At 43.8% G+C, this 27,044-nt stretch overlaps 2 protein-coding genes across 2 annotated transcripts; one reads left to right on the forward strand and one right to left on the reverse strand.

Moving 5' to 3' along the window:
- Positions 1–11,459: 11,459 nt before the first annotated feature.
- Positions 11,460–21,792, reverse strand: LOC311490255 (calcium/calmodulin-dependent protein kinase type IV-like). Its single transcript, XM_084547658.1, has 12 exons — positions 21,565–21,792; positions 19,526–19,604; positions 19,307–19,369; positions 19,144–19,226; positions 18,861–18,933; positions 15,928–16,018; positions 15,486–15,560; positions 15,203–15,278; positions 14,777–14,903; positions 13,938–14,090; positions 12,605–13,088; positions 11,460–12,386 (listed from the first exon to the last, which is right to left on the reverse strand). The coding sequence occupies exons 1-12, from the start codon at positions 21,669–21,671 to the stop codon at positions 12,304–12,306; spliced, it is 1,494 nt and encodes a 497-aa protein (XP_084403784.1). The 5' UTR covers positions 21,672–21,792; the 3' UTR covers positions 11,460–12,303.
- Positions 21,793–23,700: 1,908 nt separating this feature from the next.
- fam174c (family with sequence similarity 174 member C) lies at positions 23,701–26,907 on the forward strand. Its single transcript, XM_084547784.1, has 3 exons — positions 23,701–24,113; positions 25,633–25,755; positions 26,335–26,907. Exons 1-3 carry the CDS (start codon positions 23,836–23,838, stop codon positions 26,336–26,338), a joined length of 405 nt encoding a protein of 134 aa, XP_084403910.1. The 5' UTR covers positions 23,701–23,835; the 3' UTR covers positions 26,339–26,907.
- The last annotated feature ends 137 nt before the right edge of the window (positions 26,908–27,044 follow it).

Consider the following 27,044-nt stretch of genomic DNA (forward strand, 5'->3'; position numbering starts at 1 on the left):
TAAATGTTGTGACTTGTAGCTTCATCAGGCACACTGGCCCAGCTGCTGACATTCTGGCTTGGCTGGGAGGAGCTTCCTCCTGAACTGAGTGGAGGTTTCTGGTGGAACCCTTCCTACGTCCTCCACATGCTTTGAAACACTAAAGCTGCCAGCTCATTTCAAAGCCTACATGGACTTTGAGGAAGCACTTGTCTCTAGTGCACACAGTCATTGAATGCAGCGTTCAGTAGCTGAGGTCAACTGACACAAGTTCAGTGTCTTTGAAAACATTTAACATACTGTGCAGTAGTTTACAATTGATTTCCTTTTCCATTAACTGAAACCAAACAGTTCTGCATCTTCAGCTTTCTGTGTCAACACAATGACATTCATGCTGTTCATTCTGTGGCCAATAATGAGACAGGAAGAAAAGGAGTGTGTTAAAGTTCAGGACGTAGTTGAGCTGTGCATAAACTCCATTTCTGAGCTCATAACAGTGTTTATTGTAGAGCTTCAAAGTCAAACAGCTTCTTGTTCTTCTTTTTAAGGAAAGCAAACTTTTTCAGTTTGTGCTTGCTTGTTCTAAGATGCTTAATAAAAGCATGGCTTGGACACCAGTCTGCTATGATTCTTGATCAAACCTGCACACAAACTCCTGGAGCTGGCAAAATGGCAACGTCCTCATGTGAGAGCTGGCGGCTCAGCTGAACCTCGGGGACTGACACAGTGCCTCCATGAAGTCTGGGAGGTCCGTTCCAGTCCATCCCATAGTCTTCATGAACCTGAATGGATGACAAGCGTGATCAATCTTCTACTATATGTTGCCTATTCACTATTATGCATATGATGCACCGTAGAAACTACAGCTCAGAGGTTGATCTTTGAAAGCTCAGGAGACTTTGAGGAGACTAGAACCTATGCTTTTTGCACATTATTTTCTCCCAGAATTCCTTTGGGGAAACAAACAGTTGAAAAAAGTGTTAAATGGATCTTTGTTAACCTCAGTAGGATCCTCCATAGGGCCTTGCTCTCTGGATCTTCTCCAGAGTTGCTGTGGTGACTGGTTCCTTTCGGTTCTAAGACCATGAACGTTCCAAGCGTCTCTGAAAGAGTTGAGGCTTTGCTGGATTTGTGGAAGGAAGATCCGCTGCAGTGCCAGAAGATGGACTTGATTGTCTGGATTCAGTGTTCCCTGATCTTCCAGTGAAGTGAAGATCTGATAGAAGAGGTCCAGGGCATGTTCATAAACATCTCTCCACATCCTCTCTGTTCTGTGTTTCGGACACAACTGACAAGGTGTTCATTGATGTGTGACATGTGCTAAAGAAGTACATTCAGCTGGTACGTTTGTTGTGTGAGCGTCGTTGCTGTAACATTTATTCAGCACTGATTGTGGACGCTTCTGCCTGTGATGTGTGAAGTCCTGTCAGTAGCTCTGCTCCTGATCATGAATCCTCTCCCCCTTTATCTGACCGGAGCCTTGATGGCAGCCCATACTGCTCAACAGCAGTGATACAGCTCTGTCAGACCGTACTAGCTCTGTTGTTGCCAGCCACAGTCAGGTAGACCACTAAACCACTGAATCCATCCATCCCACCATGGACAACCAATCTCCACCTGTCAGGCAACTGTCAACACACAACAACAGCACAATGTTATTCTACAACAACTGTAATGACGTCTGTAGAAAGATGCTGTGTTTATTGTCTGTCTCTGACCTGATCAGCTCATGGTTGCCATCTATACGCCATAAAGAGTTTGGGCCAGGAACAGAATACTGCCGTGGCCTGAATCCACGCAGCCTTAGACGTCTCATGGAGACTCACTCTGCATAAAGACTCTTGCAGTCTTGAGACTGAGGGGAGGACAAGAAAAGAAATAACCTCCACTCACTGGCAACTTCATTAGAAACACCTGTTCAATCTACTGGACCAGTACTGGAAACAAATACTTCAGGAGTCACATACTGGGAGGAAACAGTGGTGTCATAATAAAAGACAATAGAGTGAAGTGTGTAGAAGTACTACACTGCAGAATCAGCACAGCCTCAACAATAACCAGAGTTCACTTCATTTTCTGACAAAGGGTTCCTTCTTTTTTTCTTCACCAAACTTTAGAAGAGGATGTTTTGATGCTAGTGGCTTCAAGAAAACTGCAAATAAAATGACTGATGCAAATGGACACATCCAGGAACATGATCTGACACTGAGCTAGGCTAACTCCTTTAGAATTCAGATTTAAATAATAAATATATCAACAATAAACTGAAATAATGCCCATATGATACTCACTTGGAACACGCGCACCTTGTAGTGTTTTGTGCAGGAGACAATAATCAGGCCAGCGTGGCTTCAGAACACTTCTTTACTTCGAAAACTTCCGGCAACAGACCCACCCACTACAGGTGCCGCTTGGCTCAGTGAACACATCCAAAAAGTGTTGGCCAACTAAAACATAACACAGCAACTAACGGCCTTTGCCGTAATGACCCACAGTGTGACAATCTCAATTGTAAATCACTTCAATCTATTACATTCCTCCCCTTTTAGATTTTTATAACTTTAACCCTTGTAAGTTTAGGAAGAATTAGCAACCACTAACCTGTGCATTTAAATCTCACAACCACAAAAATAAATATACTGCCCTTGAATTTTTTTCAACCTTAGCATAATATTAACTTCCTACTATCAACATAAAATGTCTCTTGGCAGCTTATATTCACTGTGCAGATTTAAATATACTGTAACTTAGAGAGTCAGTCTTTGAGGAGGTACACAGACCCTCTCTGGGAACCAGCGTTTCTCATGTGAGCTTTTGTTTGCTGTGTGTGATGATACGGGTGATGATGACACCTCAACAACCTGTTCAGTAGGTTTAGTGAGAACAGTAGGTGGTGTTAGCTTCACTGGTGTACTAGGCAAAACAGCTGGAACAGCACAGTCCATAGTTACTGGTGACACATTCTCAGCCACTGGTGAGGGCAAGCTCGGTGGAAGTGTCTCAACATCTCCTCGCCATGGCAACATGTGGTCAACATGCACTGTGCGCTGCCTCTGACCCTCTTGTATCAGGTATGTGACAGTTCCCAGTCTTTTAAGTACTTTTGTCTGAATCCATTTCTCCACTCCCCCCCTGAAGTTTCGGATACGGACAGCATCTCCTTCCTGAAAGAAACGAAGAGATGAGCCGCCACGGTCATGATGAAGCTGCTGTGTGGCTTGCTTCTCTTCAGTCCGTCTGGCAAGCTCTGGCTTAAGCAAACTGAACCGGGTTCAGATCTGGCGTTTCAGAAATAACTCAGCCGGTGTCCGTCCAGTCACGGTATGGGGTGTACTGCGGTACGTGAGCAGGAAATTTGCAAGTCTGTGACTGAGTGGCAAAGGAGCCTTTCCCTCCGCTTCCAACACATCCTTCATCACCGCTCGTATCAGAATTTGCACTGATGTCTCTGCAGCCCCATTTGACGCAGGATGGTATGCAGGTACAGCGGTGTGTTTGATACTGTTTCTCTCCAGAAACTGTGTAAACTCCCTGGACACCAGCTGCAGACCATTATCTGATACCAGCTCTTCCATCAGTCCATACGCAGACAACAGGCTTCTCAGCACTTCGATGGTGTTGTGAGATGTGATGGAAGACATGGGAAAAACTTCCAACCACTTTGAATGGCTATCGATGACCACCAGGAAATACTGCTTATCCTTCTCAGCAAAATCAATGTGAATTCTCTGCCACACTCTTTCCGGCCATCTCCAGGGGTGCAGCGCTGCGACTGCTGGCATTTTCTGGACAGCTTGGCAGATAGAGCAACCCTTCACCAGCTCTTCAATGTCCCCATCACAGCCAGGCCACCACATGTAGCTGCGGGCGAGAGCTTTCATGCGAGAGATACCTGGGTGCACACGATGAAGGTCTTCCAGTAATCGTTGTCGATAACCTGGGGGTATGATGACTCGCTGGCCCCAAAGAACTCCTGCCTACATATGAAATAAGGCTGCAGTGCTTCATCCTGCACATAACTGGGCCATCCATTCATTGTGTAGCTCCACACCTTGTTCAGTGTAGAATCTTTTAAAGTGGCTCTCTCAATGTTTTTTGTACACACTGGTAGTTCCTCCAAGTGTGAGAAGTAAAAAATACCTCCCTCTTCTCCTGTGTTGTCGACTGAGGCTCTGGGTAGGCGAGACAAAGCATCAGCGTTTGCATGATCAGCTGATCTCCTGTACTCGGTATCATAGCTGTATGCCATGAGGATGAGAGCCCAGCGTTGCATCCTTAATGCTGCTAAAGTTGGAACAGCTGACTTTGGTCCCAGGATAGTTAACAGTGGTTTGTGATCTGTGATGAGTGTGAATTTCCTCCCATACAAATACTTAGGGAATTTCTTTACTCCAAAGATGATGGCGAGTGCCTCCTTTTCGATTTGGGCGTATTTTCTTTCAGTTAAAGTCCTCGATGCAAAAGCCACGGGCCGTTCCTCTCCATTTTCCATGACATGAGAAATTACAGCCCCATCTCCATAAGGTGACGCATCACATGCAATCCTGAGTGGCAAGCGTGTGTTGTAATGCACTAACACCTTATTCTGCTTTAATAGCTGCTGCATCTTCAAATGCCTTAGCACACTCAGAAGTCCAAACCCACTTAGCCTCTTTTCTCAACAGGTTGTGTAGAGGGTGGAGGATGGTGGAGGAGGTTGTAGTGTTTTGTGCAGGAGACAATAATCAGGCCGGGCATGGCTTCAGAACACTTCTTTACTTCGAAAACTTCCAGCAACAGACCCACCCACTACAGGTGCCGCTTGGCTCAATAAACACATCCAAAAAGTGTTGGCCAACCAAAACATAACACAGCAACTAACAGCCTTTGCCGTAATGACCCACAGTGTGACAATCTCAATTGTAAATCACTTCAATCTATTACACACCTCTTCCATTCAGATGACCAAAAATGAATCTAAGGGCCACTTCGAGTGAGGTTGCGGGCCGTGTGCGGCCCCCGGGCCGCCAGTTGCCCATCCCTGATCTAAAACATCCTGAAAGTAGAGAAAGAACCCAAGCACACACGTGGGACATAAAGTGAGCCAATATTACGTACATATCATGTCCTCCTTGTGTCCAGTATCTGCTGTCACCTCCTTTAACTAAATGTTTCTGGTAACAGCTGATCAGTGGTCATAATAGTCTGAGAGGATCCTCTGGGACCTCTCAGACTATTATGGAGTGATCTTTGTTGGTGGACCACTCCTGTGGAGGGGACCAGTCGTCTTCAATCTGTCTGACTGTGGATTATTTGTGGGTTCCAAACTCTTTAGAGATGGTTCTGGAACCTTTTCCAGCCTGATGAGCAACAACAACTCTTTCTCTGAGCTCCTCAGAAAGCTCCTTTGTCCACAAACATGTGTTGTGAAGATCAGACTGAGACAAATCCCTGATTTATTGAAACTAAACCAAGACCTGAACCACACCTGAGTCTCATTACATTGATGGAAACAAACACATGGACTCTGATTGGATCCTAGAGGAGCTCCTCTCTGATATGTAATATTGGCTCATTTTAGTCTAATATCTCTGTTCCATTATTGGGTTCTCTTTCAGGACTTGTGTGAGTATCTGCTGATGTTTTGAGGAGAAATGTAGAGAATACTGAAAAACATAAAATCGTATATATTTACAGTACCGTAAATATCTATCTGTTTTTCAGTTTTCATTTTCTTTCTCTTAATGTATTTTCTTGATTGTCTCATTTAATAAATAAAGCTAAACCTGATTTCATTGTTGTCTGCAGACTTTTTATATTCACCATCTTTTGAGCAGCTTTCAGAGACGTCGCTTCATGATGTGACAGTTTAACAGGAATCTCATCAACAAAAACAGAAAATTTCCTGTTTTTCTGTCGTCCACCAACCGACTGCACCAACGGTCTCAGCTGTTCCCAGCAGGCTCTTCCTCTGGAGACGGGTGGTGTTCTGCTCCAACAGTTTCTCTGTTTTCCAGACTCTTTAAGTTTCCTGGTTTCGCTTTTAGCTGCAGAAACTTCAGGGACTCACTCGTCAGGTAACACGTTTTCTTTATCGAGACTTTAGTGGAAGGTCAAATGTAGATGATGGAAACTTTTATTTAAACGAAAAATATTCTGTATGAAGACTTTTAACAGATAAAACCATATTATTTATTAGGAGTGTTCTTTATTTCAGTAAAAACAGTGATTTAGATTTTATCCAAATTAAAGGATTTTCATTTAAAGATAATTCATTATTATCTTCATTTATTTAAAACATGAATCATATATTCTTCAGTAAAACTTAAACAATTTTATTGTGTTTAAAAATAATTTATTCAGACAGTTGTTGTTAGAGAACTTTGCTTTACATGAAGTTAAAATTTAGTTTTATTGAAAAGCTGATATTGTTCCACTTTAACTTTAAATTGAGGTTTATTATATATTTATTTCAGATGCTTTTATTTAACATAACAGTACATATTATAGAACGGTTTTATTTAAGATCTTTGAGTAGTATGTAACTATATGTTCTATATTATGCTTGTGTGTACTTTAATTGTTTATTTTGTGTATTTGAACTGTGTTTTATTTTAAACTATTTTGTACGGTGACCTTGAGTGTCGTGAAAGGCGCCTATAAATAAAATGTATTATTATTATTATTAAATTCTTCCCAAAGAGAATTTTATTTGAGGTACAGATCTTTGTTTGGAGATTTTTTACTTAAGACACTTAATGTAATTTTCATTTAAAGTTAAAAACAAAACATTTGTTGACTTTTATTTTTAATTATTCATTGTATTTGTTTTATGTTGTTGTTAATAAAACACAGAGAGGAAGTCATTCGTACCATCATGAGCACTTCTTTTTATTTAAAGAAGAATTTAACTTTTATTTCAGTCTCGGCTGTTGGAGACAGAGAGAATACGACATGTCCGTCCTCAGGATGGTCGCAGCGGCTGTGACCTTCATCGTCTTGTTGGGGTGAGTCTCCACAGAACGAGTTGATGGAGTTGAAGCTTGTTGTTGGAGTTGTTGACCACCGTCTGTCTCCGGCGGCTCTAGGTGTTCGTCTGTTTGTTCGTTGCCGAGCAAACAGTCCGTCGGCTTCTCGATGGTTTTCAGTCCTGGCACTCGTCTCCTGGTGGACGTCAGTGGAGAAGTGACAGCTGAATGTGATGAAGATGATGATGAAGAGCTTCCTCACCGTCACAACAAGACAACAGGTTTAACACAAGATCCTCTAAAACATCAGGGGGCTATGATTTCAACATGTTCTTCACCTTTTATTCACTAGAAAGAGCTGCAAGGGCTCATGGGTAATGTAGTATCCAGTTTAACAAGCACAATATAGAAAGAAAATATAGACCAGTTTAAAAGAGAGAGAATTATTGAGGCTTAAATAGATCAGAGTATCATCTGCATAGAGGTGGAGAATGAAGCAGGACAGGGGTAAAGTTTCTCTGAATATTTGGGGTTTGTAAAAATCAGCAAGACATTTTTGTTGTGTACGTCACTGAGGACAGTTTAAATCACGTTGAGGACGTTTTACAGGTTAAATTGATTCATGTACATGAACCCTGTAAAGCAGCGGCTCATTTGCTTCTGCTTCATTAAAAACTTTATGTATGAGACGACATTTAAAGGTCTAATTATTAAAACTACCTGAGATACTCCCAGTTTTTCCAGTAAGGCTGAAGTTCTGACTAAACACTAAACCTTCCTTCGTCCTCAGGTTCCTCTGTCCGTCCATCTGTTCAGATCTTATCCGCGGTCCGGTCCCTCCAGGATCCTGGTTCTCCTCACCTGCTGGTCTGCCTCCTGGACGGACTGAGCTCGGCCCAGCAGCGCCTCCTGTGGTGGATCGACGACACACTGGTGAGGACGGCCGACGGTCCGTGGACCAAGTCTGCGGGAGGCTACTGCGCCACCTCAGTGTGGGAAGTGTCAGCGGCAGAGTGGAGGCCCGACGCCTCGTACTCGTGTGGGACGATCCAAGAGGGACAAGAGTTGAGACAGAAACTCTGCAAAGAGGACTGAGTGATGACGCCGAGGTCACAGGTTCGATTCCTACAGAGACTGTTTCATAACAAACACACAGTTTAATTAAGTAATAGAACCACTACGTCATTATAGGAGCTTTGTATTTATCAGCTAGAAAATAGAAGAATAAGACTAATAATAATAGATTAAAGAAAATGTTCATCAGTCTGACAACAACAGAAACCTGTGATGTCTCCAGAGGATTCTGAGACGTGATGAACCTGCTGAGTTTTTTGGTTGTGTTTTAACGTCCTGATCACATGGTTCCTTAAAAGTCTTTTATCAGCTTCTCAGTTCTGATAATCAGACGACATTGACAATAATAATAATTAATTCATTTAATAATTAAACTCTTTTCAGGGTCCCCAGGAAATCTATTCTGTTGTCGTTTGCTCTACTCTGTGTTTCTGTATTTCCAGCTCACATGTTTAAATCAGACCAGACTGCTGTAGTCGTCCACTTTGACCGTTCATGCAGCTTCGTTCTGTTAGTTATCTGGACATGGTTCACTGTCACTGTTTTTGTTTTTGTTTTTATTTTTTTATTCTGAATCTCTGCAACGAATGTGGAGAATAAAATATGTTGAAATAAACCGTTATTCTGAAGGATCAATACATTGGATCAATCTGTTTGGTCTGGACCTCAGAAGTTCTGACTCAGTTCAGTCAACAGAGTCATGAACAGGTTTAACAGGTGAAGTTTAAGGCTCCTATGATCAAACAGAAACTCTGCTCCAGTTAAAGCTGAGACGCTGCTTCATCAGAGTATGTTGACCAAAAACCTGTCGCTATCCAAATACTTTAGTTTCAGACGTTAAATTGAGATTAAAAGTGATTCTGAGGCTGAGGAGGAAGAAAGGAAACCAGAAACAAGGAGTTTATTTTTCTACCAGCTATTCTTTACTGAACGTGATTCAACATCCAGGTTCATCCAGGCTGAACTCAGATCAGCGTCTTTCTTCTGTCTGATATGATTAAAGGAAGTTAAATAATACATGCAGAGATACTCGTCACTTCATGTGTCCCAGATAGAAAAGCTATGAGTTACTCATCAAACACAAAACAAACACCATTTACAGTTTAGCCCCGCCCACATCACACCCCTGGGTCTCCGTCAGGCCGAGTAAATAGAAGAAAATATTCATGTTTTTACAGAAGAGTATAGAAGTAAATCAAACATACAGTATTCATGCTGTTTATCCAGTGGGCTTCATTTAACCTGATGATTTAAAGAGGAACCGAAAACCACAAACTGACACGGGACTGAACTGACCAATCACATGAAGGGGGAGGGGCCAAAGTTAATGATGATGTTCAAACCAGTGAATCAATCAGTGGCAGGAAATGGATTCGTTCAACTGTTGGATTGTTTCTGTTGTGTCAGAGTTTAGATTAAATCCTGTTGTTGTGAGGAGGATCAGCTGATGGAGGAGGATCAGCTGATGGAGGAGGATCAGCTGATGAGAAGGATCAGCTGATGGAGGAGGATCAGCTGATGAGGTGATCTGACTCTGAGGTGAGTGAACCGTCTTTAGTCCTGGACGATCACATGGTCTGAATCTTGTGCAGCCTCCGTTAAAATGCAGCAGTTTGCAGGTTTGATTCCTCTTTAAAAAGCAAAGCCCTTCACTAACAGCCATGTTTTGAGTTCAGGACTAAATACGACGGCTGAGACAGTCGGACACAGCTGAGACAGTCAGAGACAGCTGAGGCAGTCAGAGACAGTCAGAGACAGCTGAGACAGTCAGAGACAGTCAGAGACAGCTGAGACAGCTGAGACAGTCAGAGACAGCTGAGGCAGTCAGAGACAGTCAGAGACAGCTGAGACAGTCAGAGACAGCTGAGACAGTCAGAGACAGTCAGCTGAGACAAGACGAACAGAGTCAAACTGAACCAGAGGAATCAAACCGAGGTTTGTCTCCTCAACCAGATTCAGGTTCTCTGAACTCAGACCAACTTCCACCACATACTAATTATTATCTGGTGTTGTCTCTAAGTGAGGAACTAATTCTGCTCCAGCAAAGATCTGTTGGGCCAATCAGATCATGTGGGGGCGGGGCTTAATGTGGTGATGGACAGAAGAGTAACAGTAGTCATGCACGTCATCTGAGCTAGTTTAAGAGTCTCTGATTGGTTGGATTTATTTGTCTGGATCATAATGATGTTACCAGGGTCTGTGCATTTTATGGTTATTTCAAGTTTCATTTTAAAACCAGAAACGAAAACAGAAAAAACAAGACTTTTACTTTTAAATCCAAAAATAGAACCCTCTCTTTTCTTGTGTCGTCTAAAGTTAATCTCAGGTCTCTCTGGTCCAGGAAGTAGTCTCCATGGTGACCACTGGTCCAGGTCTCTCTGGACCATGATCATTGTGTTCAGCTCTAAATAAACCTGGTTCTTCTCCAGATGACCAGATACCTCGAGTCAGAAAGTCTAAAATTACATCTAAATATTGTTCCAGAGTCATGTCCATGCTCCGTTTAGAGCAACAGAAAAGATCTGAAATCACTGATGAAACTACTTCTTCTTCTTCTTCTTCTATCTAATCTAATAACCATTGGTTACTTCTCTTTCTGGTTTCATAGATAAAAGGACCAAAGGTTGGTTTTCATATTGAAAATCAAACCAAACTTTAAATACCAGAAAGTACACAGACCTATCAGGCTTCAGTGGTTGGTATTTGAAGGAGGAACATTGTTCCTTGTCCTGATGTTTGATGCAAACGTTAGGAGTTTTTTTTTCTGCTCTGTGATGCAGCAGTTAATCCAGAATAACTCCAGGATGATGTGGTGGATAATGATCAGTCTCTTAGTGTTGTCTCAGTTTGGACTGTCTCAGCCACCGTAGCTCTGTGTGGTTGATCGTCTCATGACTTTCTTTCTGTTTGATTGGATGTGGAAGCCCCTGTACAGAAAGAGGTAGAACGTGTGGTTTCAGATCAGATGATTTTCAACAAGGATCAAATTTGTTGGGTTCTTTTTTTGGGGGGGGGGGGGGGGGGGTGAACACTGGTCGAGTAAAGATGTCTAAAAACCAAACTACAGTATGTACAGTGCAAACAGGAGAGCATCGTCACTGTTGTAAACCAAACAACGTTTTACTGGAAGTTCACGAACACCACAAGTTACTACTCACCTGAACGCTACACACCGGAGCTACGCTATCTACCCATCAGGTCAGCGGGGGTCAACGGTAAAGAGTAGAAAGGATAAAAACCTCCCGTCTCTCAGAGTCTGAAGTCCGTCCAGAGTTTATTAAAATACAATCAGCTCCGTCCTCAGTGTCCGAGGAAAAGTTCACCTTCTGAAGAAGAAGACGTCTGTTTGTCCCGATCAGGACTTAAAGGAAAAGTTTTGTTTTTGAGGAGAAACGCTCAGATTTCAGCCTCATGTTTGTGCGTTCAGCTGGAACTACTTTCTGACTAACATCAGTGTATCCCTCCGCCCAGAACTAAATGTTTTGTCCTTTCAGTGTCAAGCTGAACTGAACGCACTCACATGACGGTCATGTCCATCTGAACGTTTCATTAATAAATATTCTCCAAAAATGTCGAACTGCTCCTTTATTGAGGCCGTAACTGGATGTAGAACAGTTTGCAGATAAAACCAAGAACTCAGTTCAAACAGCCGGAGACCAACTTGTTCTGATTGTAGAGATCCATCAGTTAAACTGAACCTTTCCCACCTGGTGTCAACACGTGCTCCAAACAACATCTGAACAAGATTAAATGTCATCGAACAGGAAGAGAAGAATCTGTCCACTTAGACAGGGACTACATTCATGTGCACTTATTTTACTGAAGCTAATCCACCGCTTTATGTTGAACTCTTTTAAATTTTAAATGAGAAATGTTTAAAACTATTTTTGTTTCACCAAATGCTCAAACAAACCGAGGTGTTAACCAGATTCTCTCTGATCAGATTTAATCGTCTGTAAACGCGTTCGTCTGTTTAGTTCATTCTGTGGTAAGAAAGACAATGAGCATGTTGGTGTGTGTAATTCAGAGCTAGCTGGTGAACTAGTCACAGACGAGCTAACTGCTAGCATGCCAGCCTCAGCTTCCAAGCTTCCTGGCTTGCTAACTGTCAATTAGCTATTTTCTATAATATGTTATTATAATTAAACTCTAATGTGACACAACTCATCTACCAGAAACCATATGAACCATGATGTTCTGTTTGCAGCCAGAAAACTAGCATGTTGCTAACTAGCACATTGCTAACACTCCTGGCCAGCTTGTACTCGACTTAAATAATATCTTTAAATATTTTCTCAAGTATTTAAATGTTGTTTTTCTTACCACAGCAGCAGGACCAGGGTCGTGCTTTAGTCTTTGCTTTTTGATGAACCTCCAGCCCCCACGCTGAAAACCAGAAGTTTAAACAAACCCTCAGTGAGTCAGTTAGCGTGTTAGCATGTTAGCATGACTGCTGAGCTACAAAACTGGAAGTCGTGGTGATACTGGTTAAATGTGAGTTGGTGTTAAAGATTCTTTTGGTTTAGTTTGGTCCCGTTTATAAAGGGCTGATGGAGCGTTAGCTGTGTGTTTGTCAGGTGATTACTGGCAGTGGGCGGTCTTACTGCTAGGCTCCGCCCCTGACGTGAAGCCATTGCTGAGGTTGTTGGGACTCGGGGGCGTGCCTAGCGTGGCCTCCACTCTGGCGGCGGGCTCCATGACAGAGCAGCTCTTCTGCGGCAGCCGGGGTTGGACCAGCACGGTTTTGGGGATAACGGACGCCTGTCGCAACCCATCAGCACGCAGCGGAGGTCTGGTGGGGGCGGGGCCTTTGGCTGTGACATCAGAGTTGGGCAGTTTGGGGCTGGATGGAGGGGAGGGACTGAGGACACTTTGGGTGGCGGGCTTCGTTTCAGCTTCCTGTGACATCTGTTGGTCCGGGGGTGGAGCCTTTGTGTCTGTGGAGGCGGGGCTTGTGGATTCAGGAGGCGGGTCCTGCTGCATGCTGCTCTGCCGGGAAGTCCCCGAACCTGGAATCTCACAGCTGTCAGTGCGACGGCGTGATCCCTCATGCATCCGACTGGTGGCCACAACGGCCTTCATGGCAGCCTGTTGGCAAACACACCAGACAACGATGTGGTTTCACCCACGTTCACACCTTCACACCTTCTCACCTTCACACCAGAGTCTCTGGACTTAACAGGTTATTAGAGGACGTCATGATGGTTCTCAGTCATCCAGGTCGTGGTTTACCCGAAACACAAGCTGAAACAAGACTGGACTTGAAGATCTTTACATCCAGTTCTTTTATTAGAGTCTGTTAATGACCTGATCCTCACCTGTAACTGGAGGAATCTGTCTGTTGTCTCCGTTGACTCGTCCTAGTGGCTGGGTTCCTTGAAGGCATTTCATTACTCATCTGTGTAGCTTCTGCCGTTGCTTGGACGCTACTTGGATGCTACTACCATTATACAAGTCCAGTCGCTCTTGTTTCAGCTTGTTTATTGGATATGTAACTAGAGAACCATTCATTGGTGAAAGGAGACAGGATCAGAACAGGTTCCTCCAGGTCCAGGTCCAGGTCCAGGTCCAGGTGAGTATCAGGTCTTTAACAGACTCTGGTCATGTGACCTTCAGGTGATAAAAACCTAAACTCTCCACCATCATTTAGAGCTGAACACTTGTAGAGGAAACGTCTTCTACAAACACAACAGTTTGTCTCAGATTGTTGGATGTACTACGACCTGGATGATTGAGAACCTTAGCAGACGTGTGCTTTAGCTAATTAGCATCTGAAAGGTGGAGGTCTTAACAAGTGTAACGTCAATGTGACTTTTCACCATCTGAAAATGTCATGATATTGTGTTTCAGTTGTAATCCTGTTTGGTTTTCTGTTGTAAACGTTTCCTCCTCTGTGTTAGTCGTTCTGCATCGTTGTCCCATCATCAGGTGACTAACCTTAAGTTTGCGCCGAGCGTTGAACTCTTGCAGTTTCCTCTGGGTGGTGTCCATGTGGGAGAACCGGGCCGCCTTGCCCAGAACCCAGGGGTGCTGCAGGGCCTCCCGGACGCTGAGGCGCTTACGAGGGTCGAGGACGATCAGTTTACTGACCTGGACATGGACATGGACCAACGGGACATAACCGAGTTCAAGTGTCAAGAGACTCAGAGAGTCATTTGAGACAAGTCCTGACACTGTTCAGTCTCTTCTCTGAACTCATCAAGTCATAGTGTCTAGTGCCAAGTCATGCCAGAGACGTCCAGATTAACAAACCAAATACTTTAAGACTTCTCAAAACCAATCCAAGTCTTTTAAGACAGGTCCAAGTCCATCCACCAACTCTCAAGTTGTTCCAGAATGAATCCAAGTCCTTGAAGACAAGTCCAGGTTAAGTTTCAGACAAATAAAATACGTCTCAAGTTATTCAGAAACAAACGCAAGCCTTCTGAGACAAGTCCAAGTCAAGCCAATTCAGACAGGTCTTAGCTAATTCAAGATAAGCCGTGTCCATTCTAGACAAAGTTCAAATCAAGTCTCAAGTTGTTCCAAAAAATAGATCCAAGTCTTTTGGGACAAGTCCTAGTAGTGTTCAATCCGTTGTTCTGGTCACAGGAACGTTCCAGTCATGACAGACAAACAAAATACTAGTTATTTAAAAAACAAATCCAAGTCAATCCTTTTCATTCAACACTAAGTTCAAACAAGTCTCAAGTCGTCCGCGACACGAAAAACAAACCAAGTCATTCATCTCCAACAGTAAATATTCTCAATGCACAATCAGCGGTGGGAGGACTCACCAGGTCCTTGGCGTTGAGGGACACCTCGTCCCACCACGGAGACACAAACTCGTAGTCACAGTTGAGGATGCGACTGTACATGTACTGATCCCCCCTCGGGTCGAAGAATGGTTCGAACCCACAGAGTCTGGACACAAGAAGACGGTTGGCTCAGAAATAAACTCTGCAGACCAATAAATAACCTTCAGAGAGTCTCAGTCGTAATAATTAATCAGCTACTGAGACTTAAACGAACATTTAACAGACGACAGGAAGACGAGGAGACTAGAATAAGATGGCAGTGATACCCAGCTAATGTCTGAGGACACCAGATAAACAGGAAGCAGCTACGTCATCACTCTAATGGCTGTGATGGTAAAACTTTAACAGGAATGATTCAGGACAGAGTGTGGACGCCGGCAGCGTCGGAGGCGTTGATGGACTCACAGGATGTAGAGGATGACGCCCACCGACCACATGTCCACCTCGGGCCCGTAGGCATTTCCCCGTAGGATCTCTGGAGCTGAGGAGGAGGAGGAGGAGGAGGAGGAGGAGGAGTCTGTTAGCGGCCAGATGGCTGAGAGGAGAACTCACTGAGAAATCCCACAGAGCCACGGCTGCAGTGAACGCATCACTGCATCCCATAAACACATCCACTACTATACTGTAGCATGTACTACACCCTGTACTGCTACTACACCATTCACACTGCTGCTGTTTGTGTACTTACCGCAGTATCCAGGAGTACCACAGACAGTCTTCATGGTCACCTGGTCATCAATGATTTTAGAAAGACCAAAGTCAGCTGTAGGAGAGAAGAACATCTTATCATGTTTAGATCTAATAAGGAGGAGAGGAGGAGGAGAGGAGGAGAGGAGGAGGAGAGGAGGAGAGGAGGAGGAGAGGAACTCTGAAGTCTGGAGGACCCTGGAGGGTGAAGGAGGAGGTGTCTCTGGACTGAAGGGAGGTGTTGAGCGTCCTCCATCTGGAACTGTTAGCCACGGTCTCAGCGGCCATCTGGACTCAGAGGAACTGAAATGAACTGGATAATGAGCCAAGAGTGGCTCTATTCTATTCTATTCTATGTTTCTAATCACAGGAGCGTGAACCACCTTGTAGGGACGTTGACAGACAGACAGACTGACAGGACAGGACAGTGACGGGTGTGTTACCGATCTTCAGCGGGGCGTCCAGCGACAGGTCGGCGTACAGCAGGTTCTCTGGTTTGAGGTCACGGTGAACGACGCCGTTCTCATGAAGATACTGGAAGACAGGAAACACAGAAGACACTGAATGACTGCAGACGTCTAGAGGAAGACTCCAGGTGAGGTGGAGGGGCTGATGGAGGGGTTCTGGCAGGATGAACAGACAGATGGCCTCCTCACATGGGGGGGGGGGGGGGGGGGTAGAGAGATGGAGAGAGGAACTGACTGACGACCCAGGACCAACCTGGAGGAGAGTTAAATAGATTAAAGCTAATAACCACTAGTTTTAATCTCATCTAACACAACACATTATTATATTATATTATATTATATTATATTATATTATATATTATTATATTATTATATTATATTATATATTATATATTATATATTATATTATATATTATTATATTATATTATATATTATTATATTATTATATTATATTATATTATATTATATATTATATATTATTATATTATATTATATATTATATATTATTATATTATATTATATATTATTATATTATTATATTATATTATATTATATTATATATTATTATATTATATTATATATTATTATATTATATTATATTATATTATATTATAGTGAAGCCGTGTCAAACATCTCGTCCTGGCTCAGACTTATAAAGATGTTGATGTGTTCAGGTGCTGCAGGATGTTTCTACGCTGCAGATTAACGCCACATCTGATCCAACAAATGCAGCAACGCTGTAATCCTAATGCACACATGTACACAAACACACACATGTACACAAACACACACACGCGTATAAACAGACGTATGTCGGTCAGATGTGTGTGTGTGTGTGTGTGTGTGTGTGTGTGTGTGTGTGTGTGTGTTTGTGCTGTTTTTATGAAGTTGTGAGGACGTTTCTCTGAGCTTCTTTTTGAGGTTGTTGGTTTCAGGGTAAAGGTCAGTGTTGGTGTAAGGTCCTCACAGAGATAGAACGATGTGAGTGTGTGTTAATCCTCTGGGTTTAATCTGTTCAGCAGCTGATGTTACATAAGAGACTTGAAGCCACGGCCAGGTTCATCACAAACGTCTCTGACCACTGTCCTCCATTTAAACATCATAAATAAGAAGCTGCTTTCATTTAAAACATCAAACGCCAGGATAATAGTCTCCTTCCTTCCTTCCTTCCTTCCTTCCTTCTCTAAAATAAATCAGATCTTAACATGTGAGAGTCTTTCCATCTTGTTCCAACATCTGGATCATGTCTCCAAGTCAACCAGCAGCTGTTGATGGTTCTGATCCAGCGGTAGGTAGAGATCCATTAGAGACAGCAGCTGCTACAATATTCTACTGACCACATGATGGCGCTGCTGATTTACAGACACACAAACTGAGATCAGATCTCAAGTGCTGGCTGGGGACACATGTGGAGACACATTTATATTAAGACCAGGTGGATGGACAGGTGAGACCAGGTGGAGACACATTTTGGGTTGTGATTATAAAGTGTTTGTTTCCCCTGAACTCGTCTTGTCAGGCAGGCGTCATGATTACTGCAAACAAAAAGCTTCAGACCATCAGCAAGTTAATAATTATCAGATATAATGATTCACTGACTATTTTATTTTATTCCTGTGTGTGTTTCTGTGAACAGTTCAGTTCTGTCCTGTCAGTGAACGCCTCGTGGTTTTCATTAACCGTCACACGCTGACCTTTAAATATGATTTTGTGCCACGTTAACGTTTGATTAAATCAGGAAGACCGTGATTCAGCAGCAGCAGGAGGTCTCACTCCTACACCAGGAACAGAAACCAAACCTGACAGCGTTTTTCTGTTTCTGTGGCATCTCTGCATTCATCAGAGTTTAGAGCAAAGACGGCAGCAGCAGCCAGTGTTCACATAACGTCACAGATTCACACTGACAGAAGTCATGACACCTTTCAGATCTAAAAACAGACGGTTTATGGCTGGGGTTTGGTGTGAGGCTGCAGAGACAGAACAGACGGCAGCAGTAATCTAATGAGCAGAGGGATGGACGGAGCTAAATGATCCACACGGAGCAGAGATGTGGCAGCAGATCGATCAGAGCTGGACAACCCAGACTCTGCTCCGCTCTCCGACATGGACAACAAGGGCTGGGTTTCAGTTTTACATCGGTCTGAAACATTACAACGGCAACAACAACAACAGCAGCAGCAACTAAACGTGGCAACTAGTTCCTGAGGAGTAGTACCTGTCTCTCTAGAGGACAGTGTCTCTGTCTGTGGTTCCTGTCTCTCTAGAGGACAGTGTCTCTGTCTGTGGTTCCTGTCTCTCTAGAGGACAGTGTCTCCGTAGTACCTGTTTCTCTAGAGGACAGTGTCTCTGTCTGTAGTACCTGTCTCTCTAGAGGACAGTGTCTCTGTAGTTCCTGTCTCTCTAGAGGACAGTGTCTCTGTCTGTAGTACCTGTCTCTCTAGAGGACAGTGTCTCTGTCTGTGGTTCCTGTCTCTCTAGAGGACAGTGTCTCTGTAGTACCTGTCTCTCTAGAGGACAGTGTCTCTGTCTGTGGTTCCTGTCTCTCTAGAGGACAGTGTCTCTGTAGTTCCTGTCTCTCTAGAGGACAGTGTCTCTGTCTGTAGTACCTGTCTCTCTAGAAGACAGTGTCTCTGTAGTACCTGTCTCTCTAGAGGACAGTGTCTCTGTCTGTAGTTCCTGTCTCTCTAGAGGACAGTGTCTCTGTCTGTAGTACCTGTCTCTCTAGAGGACAGTGTCTCTGTAGTTCCTGTCTCTCTAGAGGACAGTGTCTCTGTCTGTAGTTCCTGTCTCTCTAGAGGACAGTGTCTCTGTCTGTAGTTCCTGTCTCTCTAGAGGACAGTGTCTCTGTAGTTCCTGTTAAGCTTTATCAGGCTCTAAATTACACCGGTCAGTGAACGCAGCGTCTTACCGCCACGGCCTCCAGGATCTGTTTGATGACGTGGGCAGCGTCTCTCTCGCTGTAGTAACCTCGCTCCACAATCCTGGAAACAGAAACAGGAAGGTGACACCTGGATGTTCACACCTGGGCTTTGGTGCCCTCTGATTGGCTGCTCGCTTTATCTCCCTGAGCGGGGACCAATCCACTGCCAGTATCTACAGCAGGTGGTAATGTTGTGTTACAGTTAATTAAATGTGTCTGACTAACGCTGTGGTTTCTACCAGCTGAAACTAAACCATGATGGTTCTGGTACCGGTCAAACAGTTCTCCTCCGGTCACCAGCTCCAGGACCAGAGCGATGTCGGTGTCCGTCTCAAAGATCTCCTTCAGCTGGATCTGAGCCACGGACGAGAAGACGTTCATTCACTGATTCAGATCACATTTCATTTAGAAGATAAGACACGGTGGATACTCACGATGTTGGGGTGGGACAGACGCAGCAGGACGCCGATTTCAGTGCGAACTATTTTCTTGTCGATCTGCAACAGAAGAAGCATCAGAACGAGACCAGATGGACCCGGCTCAGATCAGAACAGAGACAGGAAGCAGCAGGAACCACAAACGACACGTGGACACCACAGATGTGTCTGGTCATAATGTTCTGGCTCATTGCTCCAACAGACTGAACCACTGACCGTTTTCTTGAGGACCTTGACGGCGTACGGTTTCTGGGTCTGCTTCTCCTCACACCGGTACACGATGGACGTCGCTCCTCTGAGACAAAACACAAAACCAGCACCAGTTAAAACCTGGACCAGAACTTTATCAGGTCAGAGGTTCCTCTGTCTGGTTCCACCACGGGAACCTTTAAACCTGGACCAGAACTTTATCAGGTCAGAGGTTCCTCTGTCTGGTTCCACCACGGGAACCTTTAAACCTGGACCAGAACTTTATCAGGTCAGAGGTTCCTCTGTCTGGTTCCACCACGGGAACCTTTAAACCTGGATCAGAACTTTATCAGGTCAGAGGTTCCTCTGTCTGGTTCCACCACGGGAACCTTTAAACCTGGACCAGAACTTTATCAGGTCAGAGGTTCCTCTGTCTGGTTCCACCCTGGGAACCTTTAAACCTGGACCAGAACTTTATCAGGTCAGAGGTTCCTCTGTCTGGTTCCACCACGGGAACCTTTAAACCTGGACCAGAACTTTATCAGGTCGGAGGTTCCTCTGTCTGGTTCCACCACGGGAACCTTTAAACCTGGACCAGAACTTTATCAGGTCGGAGGTTCCTCTGTCTGGTTCCACCACGGGAACCTTTAAACCTGGACCAGAACTTTATCAGGTCGGAGGATCCTCTGTCTGGTTCCACCACGGGAACCTTTAAACCTGGACCAGAACTTTATCAGGTCAGAGGTTCCTCTGTCTGGTTCCACCACGGGAACCTTTAAACCTGGACCAGAACTTTATCAGGTCGGAGGTTCCTCTGTCTGGTTCCACCACGGGAACCTTTAAACCTGGACCAGAACTTTATCAGGTCGGAGGTTCCTCTGTCTGGTTCCACCACGGGAACCTTTAAACCTGGACCAGAACTTTATCAGGTCAGAGGTTCTGGTTCCACCCCAGTATCATTAAAACCTGTTGGTCCACCAGAGGACAAAGGTTCCTTCTCAGGGGGAAGAACTTTCTGAACGTAGAGGTCCAGTTTTGATGATGATGATGATGATGAAGATGATGAAGATGTGTGTGTTGGGGGGGTGGGGGGGTGGGGGTCTGGTGTTGTTCTGGGACAGATGGAGGAAACAGATCCATCTGAAAAGAACACACACACACACACACACACACACACACAGAGTCCTGGCCGGTCGCCATGGCAACAGGACACCTGGTAGCAGAGCTGGTTCTCACAGGTTTGAATCCGTCAGCGACTCCATGTGAACTGTTGTTGTTGTTGTTGTTTACTGACATCATCAAACAAACAAACAAACAGCTGACTGAGACCAGGACGTCCCTCCAGACTGGGTCATAGTGGCCCTGAGGAGGGGCCCGGCCCACATGTTGGAAACCTCCTGCTGAAATGTTGAGCAGTGGAAGAGGACAGGTGTTCCTAATGTTTCGTCCTCAAACATCAGAATGAATGTATTATTATTATTATTAGGGTTAGGACATGAAAACATTCAACAAACATATGTAAAAAAGAACGTAGTCTGAAATAAGTCAAACGGATGTGACTATAAAGAAATAAAAAAGAGTCACATATCAGGAAACAAAGAAATAAATATCATTCTAAATAAAAATACCAGAAAAGTCTCTAATGGAAGTAAAACATCTGGAAGATAAGATGTGATTAGTTTAGAACTGAAAGAACTCACAATTTGGTTTATTTGAAATATTTATATATATGAGATCTATATACCAAGCTGCATTACCCCTCAAATAAATGAATATAATAAGTTCAACAATAAGTATCAGTAAATATTTGTAATTTAAAATGTGACGAAAAGTTAGTTAGTTAGTTTTAAAAAAAAGATCAATTTTAAAACGTGAATCTTATTAAAATCATCTGAACAAATAATAATAATAATAATAATAATAATAATAATAATAATAATAATAATAATAATTAACTGTGACTTTAATAAACTTCTTTCTCTGTAATATTAGAATCAATCTTTAAATGTCTGATTCTCGGACCCCGGTTCCCCCCGGTTCCCCTCAGACCCGGACCCAGTCCAGACCTGCCCAGCTCGGCGCTCAGCGTGTAGAACTCCTCCACCGTCCCGTCCCGCCTCGACCCGTCCACCCAGAACTCCACCGGCTCCGAACCAGGCCGGGACGTCGGCATGACGACGGCAGGACTCCCCGCAGAACCAGCACCGACGGGACCTGGACCGAGATCACACCAGGACCGGGACCGGATCAGGTGTGACCCGATCGGAACCAGGAGCAGAGTAATCCAGATCAGATCTCGGATGTAAATCCGGCTCGGTAAAACCCAGATTAGAGCTGCAGAGCGGGATGATTCATGATCCTGATGGGCTTTAATCCAGACCAGGAGGAGGAGGAGGAGGAGGAGGAGGAGGAGGAGGATCCCTCCAACTCTGGATCAGGACCGTTTATCGGAACCAGCAACTGAAGCAGAAGAACCGGGCTGACAGACCGGGCTCTTTAACCCAGACTGGAGCGGGAACCAGGATCCAGAGGTACCAGGTCCAGATGTGTCGCAGCTTCCATCGGGCCTAGAGACGCTCTGCTGTCGGACCAGCTCCGTCCATCACCTCCTCCGGGGCTCCGTCTCCCCGTTTCCGTGTTTTCACGGTTCGTCCCTCCGGAGCAGCAGCGTCTCGGTGGAGATCCAGCCCGCGGAACCGCGACAACAACACCGGGGAGCGGGAGGAGCTACCGGGGGGACAGGCAGCGACCGGCGGCCAGGCTCGGTGCTCGGTGTCGGATGCTCGAGGGTTTGATTCCCGGGCAGGGCTGCTCCAGATGTCCGCTGGATCTGCGGAGAGAGAGATGCTGCTGTAATCTCACAGCCCCGCCCCCTCGGCCTAACGACCAATCACAGCCCCGCGGTGCAGCCGAGCCGCGCTCCCATTGGTCCTCAGGGCTGTCAGTCACCGCAGCTCCGTCAGCAGCTAAATACAGAAATAACCTCAATACTAATGTACATTAGAACCACATCTGGAGCCTTGATGCTGCGGGAATCAAACCCGCGACTCTCTGGGCCGAGAATCATGTAGTAACTCAACCGCCTTTAATTCATCATGAATATGGTTTTAATGGTTTTAATGGTTTTAATTCACATTTGTTTTATTTAAATCACACGTCACTGAGAAATCAAAGGCTGGAGGTGTTTTATAAAGTCATTAAAGGAGGAGGAGATTAAGACTGAACCATAAACCAGACTCATTATGTCATAAGTGATAAATAACAAACAGTGGCCACAATATTAGGAACGGCACCAACCAAAAAGACCAAAGCTGTGGATCAGGACCAGGTCATCTGTCCAGATGTGCTCCTCAGGCAAACAGCTGCTGGACATCATTTAAATGTTCAGGTGAGAAACAGTGAAAACGTCACTGGACCAGAAACACAGAGCGGGGCCCGGTTCTAGAGTCTACTGGGCCCAGAGGCAAACATTTCTTATTCACGTTCTTTCAGCTTGGTAGCTAACAAGCTGACTGGAAGCTCTCCTGGTGCTGCTCACTGAGCACGTTACCACTGCTGTAGTTTAAAGTTTGTCAGCCCTCAGGGGCCCCTGCCCTGCTGGCCTGGGCCCCAAGCAGTTCCCTGCCTTGGCTGTTGATGGGCTGTAGCTCTGCCTCAGACTACAACTAACAAATAGACAAGTCTGTGGTTTAAATTGACACTTTCACAATGGGACTCTGGTGTGATGTCAACTTACTTATAAAAATCAGATCATGTTTCAATAAACCAAGTTATATAATGATTCATGTATTGAGTTGAACCCTCGTATTATAATATAATATAATATAATATAATATAATATAATATCAGCACTGATGAAGCTGTGTGTGGAAACTAGTGAACCAAACTTCATTCACTAATCCACTGATTTATGGTTCTCCTCATCTCAGCAGCTGTACACACCTTATAAAATCAGAGTCACGTGTTTTTCTGCAGGTTGAGGAGCTTGTCTCCAGTTCAGCTTCTATCTGGGACATATATTTATATTTCTTAACGTTGTTTTACCTTTCTGTTTTAGTACTTCAGTACTTAGCTAAGTTAGCCCAGTTCTTTAACCTGCATGTGACTTGGTTCGCTCTGATTGGTTGGCCGGTTCCACCTGCCAGTCAAACTGAGGGGGCGTGTCCTCCTCCACGTTAATGACGTGTTTTACGTTGTGTCAACAAAGCGGCGCCAGACTTCAGGCGAACGAGACGTGGACCAGGAAGACTCCGGTTCGGCTTCGGTACCGGTTCAGAAGTGCCCCCGTCCCGCCGCGGTTACCCCTCTCCTCTACGTGGACTCTTCTCATATTTAAAATGACTTTTTACGGACTTCTGTCGGCGGTTCTTGTTTCGGTTTGTTGGCTGCTCGTGTCCGCGGCCGAGGATGGGACCGCCTCCGGTAGCACCGCGGCGCCCCGACCGGCGGTCGTGACCAACTCCAGCGAGGTAAACTCCACTCACAGCGGCGGCAGGGGCCACGGAGGGCTGTTTAAGGGCCTCAGTGTGGACAGCTCCATGATCCAGAGGGCCCTGTACGTCCTCATCGGCATCACCATGATCGGAGTCCTCTACTTCCTCATTCGAGCTGTGCGGTGAGAACTGCTGTCACTACTTTAAACGCGCTACGCCTCCACGGATTATGTCCAAATTATCCAAACAGTTACAGAAATTCTCAGATTAAATTAAGATGAATTGAAGAGTGGCTCCTCCAGCTTCAGAAAAACTCATGAGTCTTGTTGTAGTAGGTATGTACAACTTCTTTGAAGTGAAGAAACTTTAAAATACAGGATTTTTGAATGGGGATTGGTGTAACGTTTGTCCATGTGCTGTCGTTTGACATATATAAGATGATTTAATGTTAGTGTTTTCATTTTTAACACAGGTTGGATTATTTAGATACAAAACAGTTGAACCGTATCAATATAATGGTAAAAATGATAAGATTAATCCCTAAATGTTCGTAGATTTAACATCGTCACACCAAACTCCATTCAGTAGTTTAACATTTTAAGACTTCCCCGCTGTTAGATAAACTGTAAACGGTTATCAGTTTATTTTTGTAAATCCTTAATAGCCTCTCTTTAATTCGTCATTAATATTATTTTAGATCAACACAGAAAACCCCCGTTTTACCAGAGGGCGACCGTGGAAACTTTAAAACACTGGATTTTTGAATGGACTTTGGTGCATCGTTTGTCCACATACAGTTATTTGGCAGGAATAAGCTTATTTAAAATTAGTGTTAGCATTTGTAGCATTGGTTTGATTATTGAAATACAATGCGTTGAAGAGAATCAACATAACGGATGAATTATTAGATGAATCCATAAATAAAAACAGAATAAGTGTCGTCATCACCAAACTCCATTCGTAATTTAGCATTTTAAGATTTCACCCTCGTTATAGAAAGTGTAAAAACTTATTTATTTCTCTTTGTAAAACTTTGATGACTGCTCTTTAATTCGGCATTAATGTGATACTGATAATGTGAAGTTATTTCAGATGTTATTAGATTAGATAAAGCACCTCCTCCAGCTTCAGGGAAACCTGTGACTCATGTTTTACAAAGTAAACAGCTGCTGGAGGAGGAAACCAGTTAAAACCATGGATTTTTGAATGGAGTTTGGTGTAACATTTGTCCAGATTCAGTTACAATTTTTAGCACATTACTGAGGTAAAGTGTGGGAGTGTGAGTAGTCCATTAATAAAAATAAGTCAACAGAAGACTTTGTTCATAAATCTGTCACTTTAAAGCACCAAACTCCATTCAAAATCCAGCCAGTTTAAGGCTCAGTCTGCTGCCAGTCATAGACCACTACTGTAGACTGATGAGTCGTGTGTTTGTGTGAATCTGTTGGAGTCACTCTTCTGTTCAGTCTGCGTCACTCGTCACAGATCCTCTTCTACATAGTTTGTTTTAGTCAGTTTTTAAGGTTCAAACCAAACTCCATTCATAAAAAGCCCGATTTAACCATTAGTGTCTAACTGGTGATGTTTAAATGTTCAGCATCAAGTGTAACTCGTCTCACCAGCTTTAAATGATCGTTCTGTGTGTGTGTGTGATGATGATGATGATGATGATGATGATGATGATGATGATGATGGTGACAGGCTGAAGAAGCCGTCCCAGAGGAAGAAGTACGGCCTGCTGTCAAACTACGACGACTCGGTGGAGATGGACGCGGTGGAGAGCGAAGAGGACGACACGCTGTACGAAGCTCGCAGCCTCCGAAGGTCAGAGGTCAACAGGCAGCGCAGCCAGAGATAAACTGATCAGAACGTAAAGATTATTTTACACGAAATACAAGAAAAAACTGCAGATCATTTTTTTTTTTTTAGAGTAGTCTCTTTGAGAAGACGTTTCATCTGAGAAGCTCCTTCAGTTCTAAGGGACTGGAGGGAAGTCTGAGGTTTATCAGAAACTAGTTTGACTTGTTTCTGTCGACAACTAGAAACTGGTTCAGTTAATATCTGTTAATGGTTGGACGGACAGAATGAAAAATCACAACACAGTGGAGTATATGGAAATAAAATCTGCAGAATGTTTCACAGTGATTTATTATTATTGTTATTATTTATGTATTTAATGTTAGTGTTAATGAACATGTTCACACATAAAAGAACTGAAAGAAATAAAAAATCAAAGTTTTGTTAAATAGACAAAAGAAAATAGGAAAAAAAAGTCAAATAAAAACATCAGACAACACGTCCTCATGTCAAATAAAAGGACAAAGTTCTTCGTGGTATCAGTCAGCTGATAGTTGTACAAGCTTTGATCAGCTGATTGATTGATCTGTGTCTGTCTCTGTTCAGATGAGTCCTCTGATTGGTCGGCAGTCAGCTGATCACGTCTCCATGGTGACGACCACAGGACGAAGAAAGGACCAAAAACAGTCACTGACGACGAACGCCAAAGAAAACTGAGCTGCTCCTGAACACAGCACGAGATAATCAATCTATGACGGGACTCTGCTGACGAGGCCAAACCTTCCTCCTCCTCCTCCTCTTCCTCCTTATTATTATGATTTCTTTTTCTAAGAGTTTCCTTTGTGGTATTTTTTTTTTCACTCTGAGCGTTTTTGTGCTTTAAACTACTGAGCTGCTCTCTCCTCATGGATCTGATGGATCTGATGGATCCTCCACTCTGTCCCAGATGAGACTGAACTTTTGGTGGAGACGTGAGGTTCCTGATGATCCCGTGGGCTCTGGGACGTTTTTTCTCTAGCGCCACCATGAGGACAGTATTTACACTTCTTAACAAGAACGTCTAATTTTGAATAAAAAACTAAATGAACTTTACTGTTTCTGATCTGAGGTTGTGTTGAAATCTGTTTCTGTAGGAAAAAAACAAAAAATGTAAAAATGTATTATAAAAATTAAAAAAGTAAATTTCAGAAAATAAAAAACATTTCTACAGTGTAAAAGTAAATAATTAAAAAATAAAGTTATCAAAATTATGTCAAATATTGTTGGAAAGCTTGAATTATATAAAACATAAATTTCTGTCTTTAAGTATATAAAAA

The sequence above is a fragment of the Chelon labrosus genome (assembly GCF_963514085.1).
Source record: "Chelon labrosus genome assembly, chromosome: 7".
Classification (NCBI taxonomy): Eukaryota; Metazoa; Chordata; class Actinopteri; order Mugiliformes; family Mugilidae; genus Chelon; species Chelon labrosus.